The 20,720-nt window shown below is 34.1% G+C and overlaps 2 protein-coding genes across 4 annotated transcripts; one reads left to right on the forward strand and one right to left on the reverse strand.

The window, feature by feature from the left end:
* Nucleotides 1-520: 520 nt before the first annotated feature.
* LOC121244346 (5'-nucleotidase domain-containing protein 4-like) lies at nt 521-6,606 on the forward strand. 3 transcript variants are annotated; one of them, XM_041142377.1, is made up of 18 exons: nt 521-980; nt 1,340-1,424; nt 2,089-2,411; nt 2,796-2,873; nt 2,989-3,209; nt 3,387-3,479; nt 3,617-3,700; nt 3,896-4,012; nt 4,336-4,441; nt 4,540-4,602; nt 4,746-4,799; nt 5,194-5,251; nt 5,474-5,550; nt 5,767-5,837; nt 5,918-5,978; nt 6,085-6,144; nt 6,235-6,297; nt 6,431-6,606. In XM_041142377.1, the coding sequence occupies exons 2-18, from the start codon at nt 1,388-1,390 to the stop codon at nt 6,551-6,553; spliced, it is 1,689 nt and encodes a 562-aa protein (XP_040998311.1). In that variant the 5' UTR covers nt 521-980; nt 1,340-1,387; the 3' UTR covers nt 6,554-6,606. The 3 variants fall into 3 exon arrangements, with proteins under 3 accessions (XP_040998311.1, XP_040998309.1, XP_040998310.1); XM_041142375.1 differs by lacking the exon at nt 1,340-1,424; XM_041142376.1 differs by lacking the exon at nt 1,340-1,424 and having other exon boundaries at nt 2,095-2,411.
* A 2,714-nt stretch (nt 6,607-9,320) lies between these two features.
* LOC121244343 (probable LRR receptor-like serine/threonine-protein kinase At2g16250) lies at nt 9,321-14,764 on the reverse strand. The gene is made up of 5 exons (XM_041142373.1): nt 14,329-14,764; nt 12,368-14,244; nt 11,811-11,939; nt 11,160-11,182; nt 9,321-10,427 (listed from the first exon to the last, which is right to left on the reverse strand). Exons 2-5 carry the CDS (start codon nt 14,149-14,151, stop codon nt 9,832-9,834), a joined length of 2,532 nt encoding a protein of 843 aa, XP_040998307.1. The 5' UTR covers nt 14,152-14,244; nt 14,329-14,764; the 3' UTR covers nt 9,321-9,831.
* Between the last annotated feature and the right edge of the window lie 5,956 nt (nt 14,765-20,720).

Raw genomic sequence — 20,720 nt, forward strand, 5'->3', positions numbered from 1 at the left:
GAGTTACGAACAAGATCCACATAAAAAATCTAATTTTAAAAGTCTAATTTTTTAAAATATTGTGTAGAACTTGCATACACTAAAATATGAGTAATACTATATGGTAGATATAGTTTTAAGGTGTGCAAGTCTCGCGTACTTTTTTTAAAAAAAAAAAGTAAGATCTATCATTTAAAAAATAATTTTTATGTGAATTATATATTTACCCACTATTTTCAAAAGAAGCTTACAAGACTTGCACATTCTAGAACTGAAAATATCATTTCTTTAAAAAAAATTTGAGTCCAATATGAGATCCACATAATTAAAAAAACAAAAATCTATTTTTTTATAACTTCATATGATATATTAAATCTACTTTGTAATAATAATAATTTTACAATTTAGTACCATATTAAACCACATTTCTCTAATTTTACAATTTACTCAATTTAAAAATTAGGATTTATTTTTATGCTTACTTGCAAACAATTTTTTAATTTTTTTTAATTTTATTTTTCTGGTGTGGGAACGACTTTGATATCCAACGAAACCAGTTACCAGTCTTCTCCTCCCAGCTCAAGTTATGGAAGCCCCAGCTGTGCATACAATCCGACGTGGCGTTTCTCCTCCTCCAAAGTCCAAACGATTTCCCGCTGGGAGAAACAGAAAACGAATCTTGAATCGTACTTATCCTGGGAATTAAATTCTTCCCAACATGGATTATTCAATTCATTCTCCAGACGGGAATAAGTAGATTCAATCTCTCTTCGACCCTGCAACTTCTTATTCTCATCAATTGTTGTTAATGGCCAACGTGTGAATCGCGTCGCTTCGGGAATCCCATTTCTCTCCTTCCACCGGTCACCACTCCGTCCTATTTAATTTCACCATGCGTATTTCCAAGAAACCCGTTTCCTTTTGCCTCTCCCTCTTCTCTCCCACTGTCTCTTCCCGGATTCCACTTCACTCTGGAACACGAAAAGCAATTCGCGCCGCAGGTTCGTTCCCGTAGTTGGGTCTTGTCCCATTGGTACAACGGTTCATTACAGTCTTGCTTCGAGAATGGTTCGATTTTTTTTTTTTTTCTTGATTGTTGAAAATTATGGGTTTGTTCTGGGTCGGTGAGGCTGACGATTATTGTGGGTTTACGGTTCTATTAATGTCTGTAACTATGCTTTCTATTCTTAGCACACTAATCTCGCCAGTACTTTGGTGAAAGCTTGGTTGTTACGTGGAGGGTTGGTCTAGATTATGAGGTTGTAGTGTATGAAGATTCGAACCGGTATTGTATTAGTTGGTAGGTCGTTCTGGGAGCAAAAAGATTATTTGGTTTTTAATTGAGGAATTGGATGTTTAGGTGTTTCTTGGAGCGTAGCTTGGATGATTCCTATAGTTGGAACTTAGCATGGTGCACTTTGTGCTCTTTTTGATTGACAACACAGGTAAGAACTTAAAAGGTTTTCTTTGGCGGGAAAAGATTGTTTCTTGTTTATCATTTTCATATGGGAACATAAGTTCTGTGATTTTGGCGGTTGGATGAGGAGCGACGGGAAATGAGGATTTAGAGCAGTTCATTTTGAATTTTCGATTGGATCAGGCAGGCCTGCCAGTTACCTAAAATGAGAAAGTTTTGAACTATTAGTTATTCAGTTATGTTGTATGTGCATTATTGTTTATGCATACAAAAATGTGATTGTTTTGTTTGTATATGGTGGTATCCATATAAAGGTGATGTATGCATAAATTAATCGGAAATTCAGAATAAAAGTTTTAGGTTCTTTATGGTGATTTTAGTCATTTGATTTAATCTACAAAGTTTTTATTTTGTAGGATTTGAAGTGATAAATTATGTATAATGTGAAATATCAAATTCGGAGCTTTGTTGATTTAACTGATGATTCTTTTAGTAGATGTGTGTTTCTTGGAAAATATTGTGTTGAAAATATATTTTGGGAATTTGTAAAGGGTATTGGCATCAACAATATGCATGAAAAAAATGCATAAATGCATTATGTGGCCTTGACTTTTGCTATTATATTAATATCATTCTCAATCACCAGCAGAAGCTAATCTTTTGTTTACCCCTCCTCTCCCCTTCCTAAAAAGTATCAGGAGCAAGTCAATTACAGGCCAGCCATCCAATGGACGAGAGCCACAGGACTTTCGTTGGTGAAAAATCACCAAATGTTCTTCATATGGCAAGCAGTGATGGTGGCCATAAACCATTTATATGGTCATCTTCTGGAGGACACAATATTGATATAGCAAAGCATATCTTTTGCAACAGATCATTAAATATGAAGAATATTGTATCTGTCGGGTTTGATATGGATTACACTTTGGCACAATATAAGCCTGAGACTTTTGAATCACTTGCTTACAAAGGCACAATTAAAAATTTGGTCTACAATTTGGGATACCCCCATGAGGTTTGTCTATTTTAGTTTGAAAAATTGTATTAGCAAGCCTTTATATTGACAAATATCTCACTGCTGATGTAGAAGCCTTCAACATCAGTTACATTAAAACATGGTGTTTTGGCCTTCTCTAAAAACAAATCATAATGGGCCCCATAATAAGTGGTGTGTTCAGCTTGTATGTAGCAGAACTCACTTTTGCTTATGTGCTTATAGTTCTAGGAAGCATTTGATATCGTTTTGTATAATAAATAACCTATGATACCTGGGTAATTTGTTTCAATTGATCGAGCATATCTTTCAAAGGTAGATATGTTGTTGTCCATTACTTCTGTACTTTTTATTCTCAAAATTGCACTATGTGGTTTGTTTATTAAAAAAACTGACCCTATGCAGTTACTAGATTGGTCATTTGATTGGAAGTACATGGTGAGAGGCTTGGTACTTGATAAAAGGAGAGGAAACATCTTGAAGGTTACTCTTTGTTTGTTTTTCACAGCATTGTTTACTAATTTTGGTTTCAATGCTATTCTTTGTTGCACAAACCTATGGAAAAGTGCTTCAGTTAATCATTATGTGCTTTATACAGATGGATCGGCACAAGTATGTGAAGGTAGCTTATCATGGGTTCAGGGAGCTGTCGAAGGAAGAAAAAGTTGGGACCTACGGGAATACGTTGTTACGGGATTCTTTTGATGAGCCTGACTATGCTCTCATTGATACCCTTTTTTCACTAGCTGAAGCCTACTTGTTTGCTCAACTGGTTGACTTCCAAGACAGAAATCCTGGAAAAGTTTCAGAGCATGTTGAGTAAGAGTAGTGCTTACTTTATTCTTTTATCTGCTTTTTCTTTTGGCTTATTTGAGGATTTTTAATAACTATAGTGTTCACTGACATGCACTCCATAGAACACTGGTTTATACAATTATATCCATTCTACATACCTTTCTTTTTGCAATATCAATGGTCTATAAATTTCTTTTCCAGCTACGCTCATATGTACAAAGATGTTCGTGCTGCAGTTGATCTGTGTCACCGTGATGGAACTTTAAAGCAAACGGTTGCAAAAGATCCTGAACAGTAAGAATTTGAGCTATAATAAATGTCATAGCCAAGGGTGTTCTTAACTTCATATATATACTTGACTATTTTAATTACTGCTTACATTTATTTTAGCTAATATATTTTCACTTGTTTTTTCTTTGATTCTCAACTAGATATATAAACAAAGATACCTCGATAGTGCCGATGCTCAAAATGCTCAGAGATTCCGGTCGTTCTACATTCTTAGTGACAAATAGGTATTGTTGCTTCTCTTAAAAGAACTCATTGGACTGTTCTATCATTAAAATGGATATATAATTTTCTTTTATGTCCCGATCTATTGGTTCATTTGGTTCTTTTCTTTCTCATGTATGAACTACCAAATTTAAATTATGAAAGTTAGTATTTTTGTAAGAATACATGATGAGGAACCTTGGTCGTATCTCTTACAGTTTATGGGACTATACAAACATTGTGATGAACTTCCTCTGCGAATCATGTACAATGAAAAGCAGTAACAGAATGAATTGTGACTGGCTTCAGTACTTTGATGTCGTGATCACCGGCAGGTACATATTATACATGTAACTTTCTGTGCACTTTTCTAGTCTGTTATAATGTCCATCTTCTTTTTGAATTGTTCTTTAACAATTTAACTGGAATCAATGGTCTATTCAAAAAGTTTCTTGAGTTGTTTTTGGAGAGGCCACAAGATCTCTTCAAATGTATTTCTCGGAATTCCTTGAAACTTGTCTAAGCCAATTCAGTTAGGAAAGAGGTAGCTCGTTTGCAGAGATTTGATGCAGTTATCAATTTTTTATGTTAAAAACAAAGTTTTGTTTATTCGTTCCGTAATTTTACCTCTAATCTTAACGAGGCATTATCCATATAGTGCAAAGCCGGGCTTCTTCCATGAGGACAATCACGCAAATTTGTTTGAAGTGGAACCCAAGTCTGGAATGCTACTTAATACTGATAATGGCTCTCCTATGCCTCAGGTCAATATGTAATGTTGTCGGTTATATTGTCTAGCATATCCCACCCCCATATGATGGTTTTCCCCTTTTATTAGTTAATCTTATGCTTTATTAACTAGGTGGGAAGTGCTTCGCCAAGATTATCATTGAAGGGGCTGAATAAGATGTGCAGAGTTTTCCAGGTATTTTTATCGAGATATTTTTCTTGATATACTTTGAAGCTATTTACGACATAATAATGCGAACTTAATAGTAAGTTTATTTTTAATTGTTCATGTACTTTTCAAATTCAACAAAAGATTGATAATAGCTGTTAAATTTCCAGGGAGGCAGTGTTGGCCATCTGCATAAACTTCTCTCAATTGAGTCAAGTTCACAGGTTAGGTGTCCTGTTAACATTGGCTGCAATAAGCAATTATGTTGAATTTACATAGTAAAAGGGTTCCTGTTTTGAAATTGCATGTCTAATCATTCCTATCCTCCTAGTTGTAGAATATTATTCTCGTCAGACCTAAGTAAAGTAGACTTGAACCTAATTAAAATAAAACAACAAAACAGGGGTTTGATCAATTTTTCCCTTTATGCCTAAGCAAAAAGACCCACCAAAGTAAAGAGTTTGATATGGGGATTATGTTAGCTTTGAAATTGTGACAGATTTCATTTGACGTAGTTTTTATCCTTAAAGGCAATTGTCAAGATGAGCTGTTGCTTCCTTCTAACTTCTATTCTTGTACGTTGAGGTACTTGAATTCAAATATATTTTTATTTTGCAGGTTCTCTATGTCGGGGATCACATATATGGAGATATTTTACGCAGCAAAAAGGTTCTTGGTATAATATGTTCTTATTTTCCTAAGCATTTTTTCTTTCATTTGCTTCTAGTTTGTATTTTCACTTCCTATCTTACACTTAATTTCCTAATGGATATTAAAGGAGGTTCAATCAAATAATATCATGGTCTTTGTGGTGTATATGTGAAGTTTTTGAATTGGTATATTATTTGAAAATGTTATGTATTATTGGTTGGTTGTTGATTTTTGCCCTTGTGAACAGGGTGGAGAACAATGCTTGTTGTTCCAGAGCTTGAGAGAGAGGTTGAACTGCTTTGGAAATTAAGGGATACCCGCAAGGTGTTTATAGAAATAGTTATCTATTTTACTTCAGTGTGTTTTATAGATTTTCTTTTTAAAAAGAGCTTTAATCAGTCCAAGTGAAAATGGTTAATCAATTATTGTTCTAAAATTTTTGTAATTACGGTGGGGACAAAAAATGTTCAGTCATATAAACTGCCTAGCTCGCTTGAATTATAGAAATTATGTTGTATAATTTACACTACATTTGTGCAGGAACTGAGATTGTTGCGGAATCAGCGTGACTTCATTGAAGAAAAAATACATCGTGTGAAGTGGTCTCTCAAGTAACAATCTAATAGCAATATCTTGGTATCAGTCGGTCTTTCGCGGTATATGTTTTAGTGAATATTCAATCCCTTTTCAGGTTTGAAGATGTCAATGTTGATGAGAAGCATAAAATGTCTATTGCACTAGATGAGTTGGAGGTTAGGCCATTTATCTATAATGGCATATGCCATAGCCAGCTTGAATGTCGCTATGTAAAAAATTTATTAATATTTTTTTTTTCTCTCCAATTGTTTCATCTGATAGTCTCAAAGGGAGCAAGTCCGATCAGCTCATCAACAGGCTCAAAGGGAATGCCACCAAAAGGTAGGAAAATTTTTCATTTGCATGGAGAACTCCAATTGGGTTTTATACCAATGATGGTGATATACTGACATCTTTTCATTTGCCAAACAGTTTCATAAAGTTTGGGGACAACTCATGAAGACTGGTTATCAGAACTCACGCTTTGCGCATCAGGTAAGTTTACGCCCCTTGTCAGGTTTCTGGACAACTGTTTTGCAAAGCCTTTTCTTGTATGTGCTGATGAGCCATGGCAGGATTATGGGATCTCTAGTTTTAGTTTTGTCATTTGCTTTGGATGACTCTGCAGGTTGAGAGATTTGCCTGCCTTTACACTAGCCAAGTGTCCAACTTAAGCCTGTACTCCCCACACAAATACTACAGACCAAGTGAAGATTTTATGCCCCATGAATTTGATATCATTCCAATTTGAAGCATATATGTTCACGCTCTTACAATTTGTTGTGTAGCCATTTTCATAGGATGACAAATTATTTGTATTCAGAAAGCCAAACAAAGCGAAGAGAAAGGGAAAGCCCAAAAGTGGTGCTCTTGAAAAGATCCCTTTAATGCCCAACACTCCCCCCCTCTCCTCTTTCCTCCTTTGCCTTCCTTGATGATTAGGTTCCATGTAATTTTGTAAATGGATTGGTCTGTATAATCACATTTGTTGTAAATCTTTCATCAGTGAAAGAATAATTCAGTTGTGTAGTACCAAAGCTGCAGGCAAAATCTTTGCATGCAAATTCGGCTCGAGTTGTTTATTTTTTTATTTATTTTTTAAATAAGATTTAATAATTAATAAATTAGATAAATAAAAAAACAAAAAAATATAATACTGAGTTTGTACAGCAAGCAAGTAAAACTTCTATTAAATTATAAAATTTAAAAAATTTATAAATAATTAATACGTAACTAATTGATATTTATTAATAATAAGTTAATAACAATATATTATATGCCTATATAAATTATTAATACATAAACATAATATGATAGCATATATTTATTTTATATATGGTTCTCACATACTAGTATATAAAATTATAAAATCTTATCGACTAATTATTGTATAAATTATATAATATAGCTATGAAGCATATTCAATATACACGTATAAGTAATTAGGTTACATATTATATATTTAATTATAAAAATGTTATACTTATATTATTAGTTAATACATATATATATATATATGTACATTTACATAGGTGTATGTATATATTTCTCAATATATGAATGAGTTTTAATCGAATTGAGCTAACGAGTCGACTCGGGCATAAACAAGCAGGCCTTAACGAGCTTTAACCGAGCCAAGTTGAGTTTCGTCTAGTATGTGTCATTACTAACCGAGCGGGTATCTACTTTCACGGGCAAACTTTTTTTTTATAATTAATAAGAGATTTTATTTCCAGTAAATAGGTAAAGTCTAAGTACACATTCGTCTAGTATGTGTCATTACTAACCGAGCGGGTATCTACTTTCACGGGCAAACGTTTTTTTTATAATTAATATGAGATTTTATTCCCAGTAAATAGGTAAAGTCCAAGTACACATGATGTATACAAGTGAGTACACATAAATACAAGTTAAAGCAAAACAATACTAAAGGAAACTTTTTTTTTCACGAGTCAAGTTTAATTCGAGTTTAACTGGACAAGTATCAAGCGGACTATCGAACAGACTGGTTTATTTGCAATCCTAATCACTAGTAGTCATGCCCTCTATACTCTGTTTAATCGTCTGTCTTGTACATGCTCTTTATTTACATTTGAATTGATGAATCTGTTCAATAGTTGTTTGTATATCAGATGCATAAACATGGAACTTTCATGATCATTTTTGTATCGTCATAATCAGGTTGACATCGCCAAAAAACCATGTGTATAAGGTTTTCCTTTTCCTTGAAAAAATTTAAAAATTAAGATCTTAAATATTTTATGGTTGACCTTCAAGAAATTATTGAAGTAAAATCCCCACACCTGGGTTCTAGTGTTTGTGAGGAAGACATCAGTATTGTTTGTAGTGTCCAAGAAACGGAACCTAACAAACTCGCTTAAGGCGATGGGATGTGCTTGGGCCATCTTCCTTGGTCTACCTCCTCAAATCTACCTAATCGGTCTGTGCTTCATGGGGTCTGTCTGTCATGAGCTACCTCCTCGGTATAGTTGCTTTGGTCGACCTCCCTGGTCTACTTCTTCTAGTCTACCTCCCCGGCGTAGCTGCTTTGGTTCACCTCTCCGGTCCACCTGCTCGTGTTTACGTTTCAGCCTTGCTCGTATATGTTAACGTCATGTTTCATATGCTTTTGAGCCTAGTTCAACAACTCAGGTTTTCAAAATTAGCCTGCAAAAATAGAGAATAAGGCAACCGGAGGAATGTGGCCTTGGGGCCGAGTAGCTTCCGATCTCAAAGTTAGTATCGTTTTTTAGAAGTCTGTAGATAAGTGAGAGAGTATAGGAATAAAAAAGAGTTTCTCGTACTTAGGAGTTGTTATTTATACTAGGAGTCTGGAGAGGTGCCCCTGTGGAGTCCATGTCCTTTTGCACTATTCCTTTTGTCAAAGTGTTAATGCGGCATACCTTTACGACAGCGTCATTAATATGGCATGTAGATCAGGTAGTGGTGCCATTAATACGGCGTGGTTTCCAAATTTGCTTTATCTTCGATGGTCCGTCGATATCCTCATGTCAAAGGATCAAGGATTTTTTGTTTTTCCCGTTCCGATGTCAAACTATATGTAAAGAACAGTGATGGCTAATGGGACGAGCAGGCTTGACATCGTTCGGCCACACTCAACATTGAGCCTTGGGCCTTGGGGTCGGGTATTGGGCTGAAGCTCAGTGGGCTTGTGAAGTGGGGAAAATCCCCTTACATATAATTTCGTCTGGTCTACTTCCTTTAGTTTCTCTCCTCTGGTGGTGTACCTTCTCCATAGTTTGCGCAGCTGTCACTAAACTCTTGTTTTTGGAATACGAAATCCAAATTTTTATAATAACAATAGTGCTATTAAACCCCAACACTTCCTTTGGCACCTGGAACTCTGAGAATGTTTCTGGGGTCATGGTCCAAAATCTTGATAACTCCAGTCTCCAAAAGAACCTGGCAATCTTGCATGCTGAGGGTTGTATCCATACCATGTTGTAAAGATATTTCGTCTTTTTGCTATAAATAATGGTTAGGCATGCTAGAAGATGTAATCAACATATTCAAATTCCCAACAACGAAAAAATGTTCATCAGATACATCGAGTAGCTTTCCATTCCCGAACAAATTCGTAATACAGCCCCTATTCTGCACAGGTTATTCGTCTTTTTCTGCTAAGAAGAACTCAATAGTCCCACAAGAAGAAATTCTAACATCTTACAACCATATCTTACACGTATGGGATCTATGAGAAAGCTTCCATAGAAGAGAAAAAATTGCAATTTGCTTTCACAACAGACAAGCTTTCAATATTTACAAGTCTGGTTCAATTTACAGGACCCACTTCATTAGATATCTTCTGTTGGCGTAAAACAGCATTTTCCCCACCAGGTACTCCTCATCAGATCAGTCAGCAGACCACATATCATTAGATGGCTTTGGACTCCATATCAAAGGAGATTGGAAAAGGTTGCTGTTTGGGAGTGCTGTTGAGCAGCCAGGCAGGCAATTGTGCAGGCCCCAGTATTATCAACAAAAGGCAACAAACACTCACGCCTTCAGCTAATGTTCATCTTGCCTCTCTAGGTCTAGCATTTCAATTGGTTCAGGGAAAATTTCACTGGATAGCCTTTTATTTGAAGATGAGTGTTCATGTACGCCACTTCCATGAGAGTTTACTCTCCCTGACTGTCTCGAGCCACTGGTACCAGTATTGCCGGGATTGGTGGCACCATCTGATGAGCTGTGCTGCCAGCTACCAAAGAAGGCAAAACTCCAAGAACTCGTTGGTGACATTGTTCGCATCCTCACAGAGGTAAAACTCTCTTCCCTGACCACCTTCACAGGGTTTTCCAATGCTTTGAGGATATGTTTCATTGTGGGGCGCTTGGAAGGCTTGGGGTTGAGGCATGACCTGGCCACAATTGCCATAGCCCATACCTCTTCCAATAGATCATCATCTATGATCAGAGATGGGTCAATAATTTTTGTTACCAGTTCCTTGTCACATGAGCTGATGTAAGGAAGGATTTGTTCCAGCCACTCTCTTGTAGCAGCATCATCTGATTTGCTGATGCCAAGCTTACCCGTTACAAGCTCAAGCAAGACTTTACCAAAACAGTAAACATCATGGGCACAAGTTGCTGATGATGATGAGCCTGTCCATTACCAAAGAAATGGGGAAAAAACATTTGTAAGTTCTCTTTTCTAAATATTACATAGTTGAAAGAGAGAAAAATATCTGAAATGCCAAATTTATAAGAAGTCTTAGTAGCAGGGGGGGACACACGTTCGGGGGTGCCAAACATGGGATCCCCAATACTTTTCTATGAGTCTTAAATAGTTGTCATTGTTTTTTCATGAAGTGGCCTACTTTTTTAGCCTTCTAAATATGAGCCCCGAAATAACTATGCAACTAAGAAGATAGCTTTCCATGATGTGAAAATTATAAAAAACTAGATTACATACTAGAATGGAAGATGGGTTTCTGGGAAATCAGTTTATAGCTTATATTGAGAAAGAAATTGACAAGAATTTCAAAATCGAGATGACTGTATAAATTTTACTTCATGAAAGGTCATCATCGGGCATAATTTGAAGAAAATCTTGAGCTGCTTTTTCAAATATTTTCTGTATGTGTCTATAGCAAACTAGGAAACTTTAGTATCGGAAGAAAAATTTTACATAAATACACACATTACACTACACAGAGCCACAGAGGCCAATAAAAGATTTGTAACTCTGCCCCAATACATAGCCCAATATACCCACAGGAACAGGTAGGTTAGGATGGTCAACCAAAGAGGAAGTGGGTCTAATTATATTTCTGTATGTTACAAATAGGAAAAGGAAATAAAGTGCATCCAGAAAATGTAAGTGAATATACGTACCAGAAGGACCTTGTTCAGAAATTCTGCACAGGACCAAAGAGGAATAATGTTACAACAATGAACAGAATTTTAAAAAAAAAAACATATTTAACCCTAGAAAGAAAAGTAACAAAAATGAAGATTTAAAGCAGAAGATAGATTCAATTAGATTCCCAACTAATTAGGAGGTCGGTTGGATTAAACATTCTTTTAGAGTAATTCATTTCATGGGGCCAAGTGATCAAAGTATTTGCATCTATAAGGAGTTAAAGTGCATGCAGGTTATCAAACTGCCTGCAACAGAGTGAGAAGATGAATGGATTCAGTCCCACAACTGCTTTTCTATAGACACATTTTACAGATGCAATATGTTATTAAATATTGTCATTATCTTATTATGATTAATTATCTTCTCAAAGTTTTTAAGACAATATTTTTCTACATCAACCAAGTCTCAAGACATGCCAACTTGTGCAGCCAACGACACTCTTCCAGAGAATATTTATACCAGGTTAAATCTCAACAGACGTCTAAGCAAGAGGAGATTCATATTTTTTTCCTTTTGTACTTTTTTGGGTGGGGGCTTGCAGGTGCAATGCACAGCTCGAAACATGCAAGGAAATTTATATGCAAGTGCAAACGCAAGGAAAATATTAAATTCATAGTACGTACTGGGGCTTCCGCCAGAACCTTGCGAGCACATTGTGGCGAGAATCTCCTTCCTGGACATGAACCTCACTCAAACTTCCAATTCGAACTTCAAATTTATCATCAAGAAGTATGCTGCTTGCTTGAATATCTCTTCAACAACCAAAAATATGATTGGAGTTAGTATTTCCACCACTGGGTATAATGCTTCCAGATAAATCTAGAATAAAAAGACACGCTTACAAAGGAATTTATACTATACCAAAACTCAAAACGTGTCTGGAATTCACTGAAATGAAAGCATGCTAAAAGTATCAATATATAGTATTGTTAATCGAAATTGCCTAATTGAAAGCACATGAAAAGGATCACTACAAACTCTTGTTAGAATTCTGATGAAGTACAGATATCTTCACCAGCATAGATTGCTAAAACTATTTCCATCACAAGGAACTAAAGGTCTAATATACAATCATTTTTTAGGGCTCCATGTGGAAAAGCAACATCCCTATTATATTCAGCAATGTCATTTGTATGCATGAAGAGAGAACAATGATACCCATAAGCTAGTTGAATGATACCTGTGAATAATGGGAGGGGTGCATTCATGTAGGTAAGCTAGGCCTTCGGCAGCTCCTGTTGCAATTTTCAACCTTGTAATCCAATCCAGAGACTGGAGATTTCCTTCCTTGGAATTTGTAATTCTGTGCAAGGAATTAGCCAAGTCTCCATTTGGCATATCTTTGTAAACCAAAAGCTTCTCATTTTCATGATCCAAGCAGTGCCCTAATAGTGGGACCAACCTATTATGTGAAACCTTGCTGAAGAACTCCAACTCAATCATGTATGATTCTTTCTTAAAGGAACGCAAATCTACTCTTTTGATGACTACAGGGACCCCACCAACCAAAAACCCGTGGAAAAGGTCTCCAGAGTGGCCATTTTTAATAAGATTTGCTTCACTAAAATCATCAGTGAAGAGCAGCATGTTCTCATACGTAAATGATTCTCCCAGACCTATCATAGAGACAGGATCCTTGGGTAGCGAAGGGCAGTCTCCTTCTGTCACAGACCCTACATTTGCAGTCCCTCTTTGATTTGCAACGCCTTTATCGCACGTTCTTAGGATAAGTACCATGACAAATGCGAAAAGCACAATCAAACCAATCCCACCAAATAAACCCACCATTATGTATATCAATCTTTTGTTTGTCTTAGAAGTTTCTGGGGCTTCAAATCTCAAGCCTCTCACATTATAAAACTGTCTACAGTCCTCCAAACTCCTCTGCCCCGGCACAATCTGAAGACAATTTCCATCCAGAGTAGCAGTGGTTTGACTGGCATCAGGTACCTTGCCTTGGAAATAGTTATCTGACAAATCAACTAAACTAAACTTTCTAAGAGGCAATAAGTTTAGAGACCCATACAACTGATTGTTTGAGAGATTGAACACAGCAAAAGTGGCATTAACGTTTGAACTAAGACTCGTAAACAAATCATCCGGCAATGGACCCTCCAGAACATTATGCTCAACATTCATCCTCCGCAAACTTCTCAACCCTCTCAACTCCAGAGGCAATGAACCGGACAAAGAATTCTTACTAAGATCAAGTTCTACCAATTGAGAAAGGCCGCCCAATTGACGGGGTATTGAAGAAGCGAAACTATTATCAGAAAGGTTCAGGTATTGAAGATGAGAAAGTTTACCCAAACCAGCTGGAATCGACCCAGATAAGTAATTTGAAGAAAGGTCAAGCTTTGTAAGAGTGCCAAGAGACTCAAAACTAGAAGGCACTGAGCCAGTAAGTGTATTCTGGGAAAGATCAAGAACTAACAGTTCCGATAATTGTCCCAATGCAGGAGAGATGGCACCGGCAAGACTATTACCAGACAGATACAAATAGTTCAATTTACGCAAGTTACCGAGCGACGAAGGAATCGAGCCGATCACCGAGCATGACCGGAGATCTAGCCGTTGGAGTGCATTAAAGCTATTGCCGAACCAGTCGGGAATAGTGCCGGGAAGCGAAAACCCAGAAGCATTGAAATCCTGCAAGAGGGTCAAGTTGGCCAGGAAATCCAAAGCGAACCGCGGATTCTTCCGCCCGAGACGGGTTCTTCTTAGCCCGGACACACTGATCCCAACCACCCGGCCATTCTGGCACTGGACACCGGCCCATTTCAAGCATGGGTCAGCCTTGAGGGGCCAGTCTTTGGCCCTGAGCCCCAGCGACGACCGTAGCTCGAGTAACGCTACACGTTCGACGCGGGAGCTCAGCTTCACCTGTTGCTGAGCTCCCCCACACCGAATCAACACGAACATGAATATCGCCACCATCACCAGAACTCGTCGAGCTTCTTCCATGGCTGTTTATGATAATGTCACGTTAATGTTCACCATGGTCCACGGAGGTCCATCTTTGACTCTTCAGTGAAGAATTAATTCGGCCACAGCCCACTTTGACAGAAAAACACTAAATATCAGCAATAATAACACCAACAATAAACGCTTATTAATGGTTGCTCGGTAAAATTCTTTTACCTCCAATCACAAGCTCTGATTCTGCATTCGATGCTGTACCTCTTTCCAACACCCGACGACATTAAGCATAGTGTCTCTTTCTCTCGCTCTTCATTTTTGGTCCAAATTAAGTGATCTTAGAAGGCTTTTGCAGAAATCTGTGTCTCAACTGCCAGTGCTCTGCACTGCAACGCCAAAACAATACAGGGTCGCTTCAAGAACCACTCACAGGAAGCTAGCAGAAAAACTGGGACTTGGGGTCCTGCTCAAAGTTGTGTGGTGCAAAGCTTGGAAGTGGGTTTTAGCTATGGCTGCTTCCTTGTTGGCTAGGATTCTGAGTTTATATAATGCTGAGTTCACTTTCGGCTAAAACACTGCTTAGAGAAAAGGTTAAGGGAAGGTACAAGGTAGGCCATGCTTCTTCACAGCGCACAGACGAAGAAGGCTGTGGTGAGTGTAATAGCTCATGTGGATGTGACACAAAGTATTGTGTCTGCTATTTCTGACTATTCTTGAGGGTTCTTCTTTCTTTGTTGATTGGATCTTTTGGAACGTATTCGATGACTTAAATGGTGTTTTCTAATGAGTGATTTGTAATGAATTATTGGTTTCACCTTTACATGAACTTTATAATCTTTTGGAATCAGACTTAATAAATTTTAGTGAAATTTTCTTTTTTCTACTTATGGTTGTTTGGATATACAAATATTTTCAATTTATTTTATTTCATATAATCTCATCATTATAATTTTTATAAATTTTTATATAAAATATAATAAATAATTTAATTTTTTTAAATTTTAAAATAATAATAATATTAAAAAAATAATATTTTAACAATATTTTATTCAACTCATCTAAAACTATCTCATCTCATATCATCTAACTATTTAAACGAACTTGTATTTTTGCGATTATTAATCAATTTAATCTGTCTTAATTGAACTATTTTTTCGAATCATATTGTTAATCCCTTACGTATATATTATTCCAAAATAAAATTGAGTAAGTGGGAATTTAAATCCTTAATCTACAAAATGTGAGATAACTTATCAAGATTGGCTTTGCATTATCAGTTAAAAAAATCACATTTTTTGTATTTAAGGGCAACAAATCCTTCCAAAAAACCCTTTTTTTTCATAATATCTTTTATATATTTCTTTTTTTGCAGAAAAAAAGTAAATTATGATTAGTTATCATAAAAGATGATGATACTACAACACAAAAATGTTAAAGTTGAGGTATTTATTTTTCCCTTTTTTGTGCCATAAAAAAAAAAAAATGAATAGAACGTATAATTTGGGGTAAAACATCGCTTTCTATAGGCCAAAAAAGGAGGTGGATAAAAGGTTGCCTCAACTAAAGATTGTCGGGTGTCTAGAGATGCCGAAAATGATCCACACGCAAAAGATAATTTCCACTTTAATTACTGTGCTCCATGGAAATACTTTTATTTTATTATTATCTTTTTCTCTTTTTCTTTTTATTTTTTGCTGAATTTATTATTATTTATGTGTAATGATAGATAAAATCATAGATTATGCAAGTACCGTATATTCTTTTAGAAAAAAGTGGAATCTATTATTAAAAAATTAATTTTTTTATGTGAATCTCATCTTCATTCAATTTTTTTGGAAGGAAAACACGACATTTACGCATTCTATAACTGTGAATATTATTTCTCATTATTTATTAATTCCCATGCATTTTGGTGTTATTGAAAATAATTTATACATGTTTAAAATATATAAATTTCACGCACTCAATTTAAAGAAAAAAATGGAAAAAATTTAGAATTCATGTGAAAAAAAAAACTTTTTAAAATAATTTTTGTGAAAGAAATGAGAAAAGGTAGTTCAAGTTTAAAAAATTTATAAGAAAAAAAATCCCAAATTATTCATTAAAAGGTTTAAATCTTAATTAAATATAAAAAATAAATAAATAATGAGAAAATTAAGTGTACATATATGGAGAAAATAAAGGACTATAATATGAAAAAGAATTACTATATCTTCTTTTTTTTATATTTATTTAAAACCTGCTGAGAAATTTAAAAAAAAAATTGTATGCTCACCGTATTATGATAAAATGATCAAAATGAAAATATATATAAACTTGAATTTCAATTAGCTAAGATGGTTACCATTAAAGGAAGGGGAGACCGAGTCTAATGGGGGAAAAAAAGCACGTGAACTAGATCAAGTCAATTTGGTGGCTGTAAAAAAGGAGTCCACTTGGAAACATCTTGCGCCAAAAGTCGCTTTGAATTTTCCCGTGTGTGTTCCAGCCAGCTGTACGATGATAGGAGCGTGGTCAGAACATTTCAGAGTAACATTAGATACTGACATTATTTTTTTTTATAAAATTGAGAATTATTATTACAAATAATTTTTTTATAAAAATTTTAAATTTAATTAATTTTTTTAAATATTATTGGTGGATTCTATAATTTTAAATATTATTGGTGGAATCTAGAAAACAATGACTTTCTATTGGTCGATTATATTTTTTTCAAATGAAATATACAAAATTTGTACATCTTAAAACTATATCCAATATTACTCTATTTTACCATACCAAAACACACTAGATTTAGAGCTGCATCAACTAATAAATAGTGTTTTAGCTTTTTTATAATTCAAATGGATTATATAGTAAGTGGTATGTTAATACACCTAGCTTGCAAATAGCTTGGCTTTTTTAAAATAAATTATAAAATAATTATAAAACAATATTATTTTATAATAATGTCTTACATTTAATTTGATACATAGAAAAGAATTGCATTTTTATCATTTTCATTTTAAAAGAATCTCTAGATTTTTCTTGCCTTTTTTTTTTTTGACAATTAGATTTTCTTGTATTTTTTTAAGAGAAATTGTCATCATTCATTCGTCAGATAAACTTATATACATGACCAGATACATTCTCGGATGTCCTTATATCAAACATGACATTATAAATCAAAAAAATGCATTAGAGCTCCACTAGTACACTATTTTCTTTTATGACTGGTTTGGTCTTCACTATTGATGATACTCTCTACAGACAAACGCCCAAGAGACAACACTCTCTGCCTAAACAGAGACTCAACATTATCTACAATTCATAGAAAGAGATGACTCAATCTCTACAGACAAATGTTCGAGAGATGAATTTTTTTTTTTTAATTAACAATAAGGAAACCAAAAAGAAAAACAATAAGATAGATATAAAAAATGTTGAATTACAGTTTTGACCAACTCTAGTAGATTTTAAAATTTGTAACGGCCCGTGAAGGCAACATACTTATCTCTTTTCATCTACAAAAGTCAGATATGAAAGGTCTAGTAGTGGCAAGTCTAATGATCTGGCTCATGTGTTGAGAAGAATTGCCATATTAGGTGGCGCGTGAGGCCCACGCACAGATGTGGGCGGGACGTGAGAACCACGCACGGTGATTTTCACAAAACCACAACTTTCTTCCAAACGATTTTCGACCAATGAATCTGCTTGTGTCGTGCATGTCTCTTGGTAGTTACCGGAAAGCTGTAGATCTGTATTTTTAGACGTTGAAGTAAGCAAAATAAAACTAAGTAAAAGAAACATTGATAGACAATGTGGGTGAATAGAGGAAGAAGAGAAGGGGAGAGAAGAGGAAGAGGAAGCCAAGGCCTCCTCCCCTCCTGCAAAAATCAGATCTAGAACCCTTTATTTTTTATGAGAGAGAGAGGGGGAAGGGGGGGAAAGGAGGGGCTAGGGTTTTTTCTTATTCATCTATGTATAAATATGAGATTTTGTTGTGTTAGTTCTTGCATTACAAACCTTTTACAGATTTAAAAATAGTGCTGCAGAAATTAGGTTCATATCTTGTCCCTATTTTTCTATAGAAAATATTGGAGTTTTCCTTAGAATTATAATAACAATTGACATTCATATAATCATATTAAAATGAAGTACATCACTGTACAAATAACTAACCTACTCTCATTCACATTTTATCCTCTCATTTTTAATCAATAGACATATTTCCACTATCCACAAACAAGATTAAAAAAAAAAATTATCAACAATTATAATTGAATTAAATCTACCATTCTTTCTTTATCAATTCCCCCGTTTACTTATTTTTTGAAATAGATTACATTCATTCATGAAAGTAAAGTTATAGCTGTGACTGATAAATACAGGAAAAAAACTTAGATTACAAGCTAACTACTTATAGTTGAGGCTCCACCAGTACACAAATTCTTTTATAACTGATATGGTCTTAACTTCTAAAACTCTCTATAGACAAACCGTCTAAGAGATCACCTAATCATTTAGATAGAGTAAAAGTAAGAAATGCAAAATTCAAAACAATTTTAACAAAAACCAATACAAAAAAAAACCATCTTAAAAAAGTATATCCAAACAACTTTTTAATTTTATCTATCAACTCTCACAAACTCAATGCAACACATATTTGTTTTTTTTTTTTGTTAAAAAAAGTATTTATTTAATTTATTTTATCAATTTTTACAAAATCTAATAAATAGTAGTCTAAAAAAATAGTGAAAAACTTTGTCTCACTTCTCACTTGACCAAATGCATGTCTCCCTGAATATAATTCTAAAAGTTTTTTTTTTTTACACAACCAGTAGGGGTATGATCCACATGGCAAGACATGTCCGTATCCGTCGACATGTCTTTGTTTGATGAAGACTCCACGAACATTCGTTTTCCCCTCAAACATGTCTACTATAATCAAGTAGCGCAAGTGCCGGCAGCCCCATTATTCCAACGCGTATATCCCCATCTTTAGACCCCACAGCTTTTGTTAATAAAATAATATCTATTATTATCTACTATTTTTAAAAACAAAAAATAATAATAATTTGTTCAGGCTTAAATGCACATATTTTTTGAAAAAAAGTGAAATTACTATTAAAATATGGATAATTAGGCCTCGTTTTGTTTTCAGAAAACATTTTATTTCATCTAATCATTATAATTTTTTCAACTTTTAATACAAAATAAAATAAACAATTTAACTTTTTCAAATCTTAAAATAAAAATAATATTAAAAAATATATTCTAACAATATTTTATTCAACTTCTTAATTTTAATTTCAACTCATCTCATCTCATTCTTTAAAAAAAAATATATTTAAAATTTTATTATTATTTTTTTACAATGTTTGAGACTTATACAATCTATAATTATATTTAATATTACTTAATTCATAATAATTTATAAGATTATTATTGATTCCCATGAAAGATCTCTTATCCCACTTTTAAATGCCAATAAGATTTAAGAGGAAGAGATTAGAGCAAAAACTGAGAAGTACTTGTCTGACTTGGCTTCTCTACGTGTCAATTGCTGCTTCCTTTGGGACTTTTGAGATGATTAAAAGCATGATTTCTTTTTTTATGAAAAAGAAAAGTTTTTTTCTTTCTAAGCTATAAGACACGTTTGATTGTAACATGTTAACAGCAACCTTTGTACAACACATAAAAATGCCAAATTGACTTGGTCTAAATGCAATGCAATATGATTTTCATGAATGATTGATTGTTTAATCATAATCCAATTGCTAGTTTCAATGCATTTTATTTATTTATTTATTTAAATAATTTATTTTTGTGTTCACACTTTAAAAGGATATTAAATCCATCATTCACAAGTTTACATTATTTGCTTTAGAGAAAGAAAAAAAAAAGAAAAAAAAAAGAAAGAAAGATTAGATTCATGCCTTTTATTTATTTATTAATTAATTAATTTTTTAATGTTTTTTCCTTCCCAATGCCCACGTCTTAATCGTCCCAAAGTCTCATCAGAAATGGCAATGGAACTATCTCAGAACCTCCCTTTAGGTACGTCTCTTTCTAGGCTTGTAAGACTTGGTCATAGTGATAAGCAGAAGAGAATATTCCATAGAAAACTCAATTTGTTGCTGTGGAGGACACAGCTTTTGATATTCAAAAATTTTACTTTATCTTCTATTTTAAATATTAAGAAAAGATGCGATAATTTTAAATAATTTAAATAAAATAATTATTAAAATATTATTTTTTAATATTATTATTATTTAAAAAGTTAAATTATTTATTATATTTTATATAAAAATTTAAAAAAATTATAATGATGAGATAAACTGAGATGATTTCAGTATCCAAACTAGTGTAAGAGATATGGAGAGTGTGTTTTCTGCCAAAAATAATTTGTGCAATAAGTTGTACAAATCTCGCATAGGTTCTTTAAAAAAACAAGTTATTAAAAAAATATTTTTTTAATTGTGAGTTCTATTTTTTTTTCCAAAAAAATTGGCTTGCGTGCCCTAAATATATATGTAATATTTTTCTAGATAAATTCATAAGATTGTACCCTAAAAGAACTAATCAAAATTATTACGAGAGTTTTTTGCAATAAAGTATAGAACCAATATTAT

This window comes from Juglans microcarpa x Juglans regia, chromosome 8S (assembly GCF_004785595.1).
Source record: "Juglans microcarpa x Juglans regia isolate MS1-56 chromosome 8S, Jm3101_v1.0, whole genome shotgun sequence".
Lineage (NCBI taxonomy): Eukaryota > Viridiplantae > Streptophyta > Magnoliopsida > Fagales > Juglandaceae > Juglans > Juglans microcarpa x Juglans regia.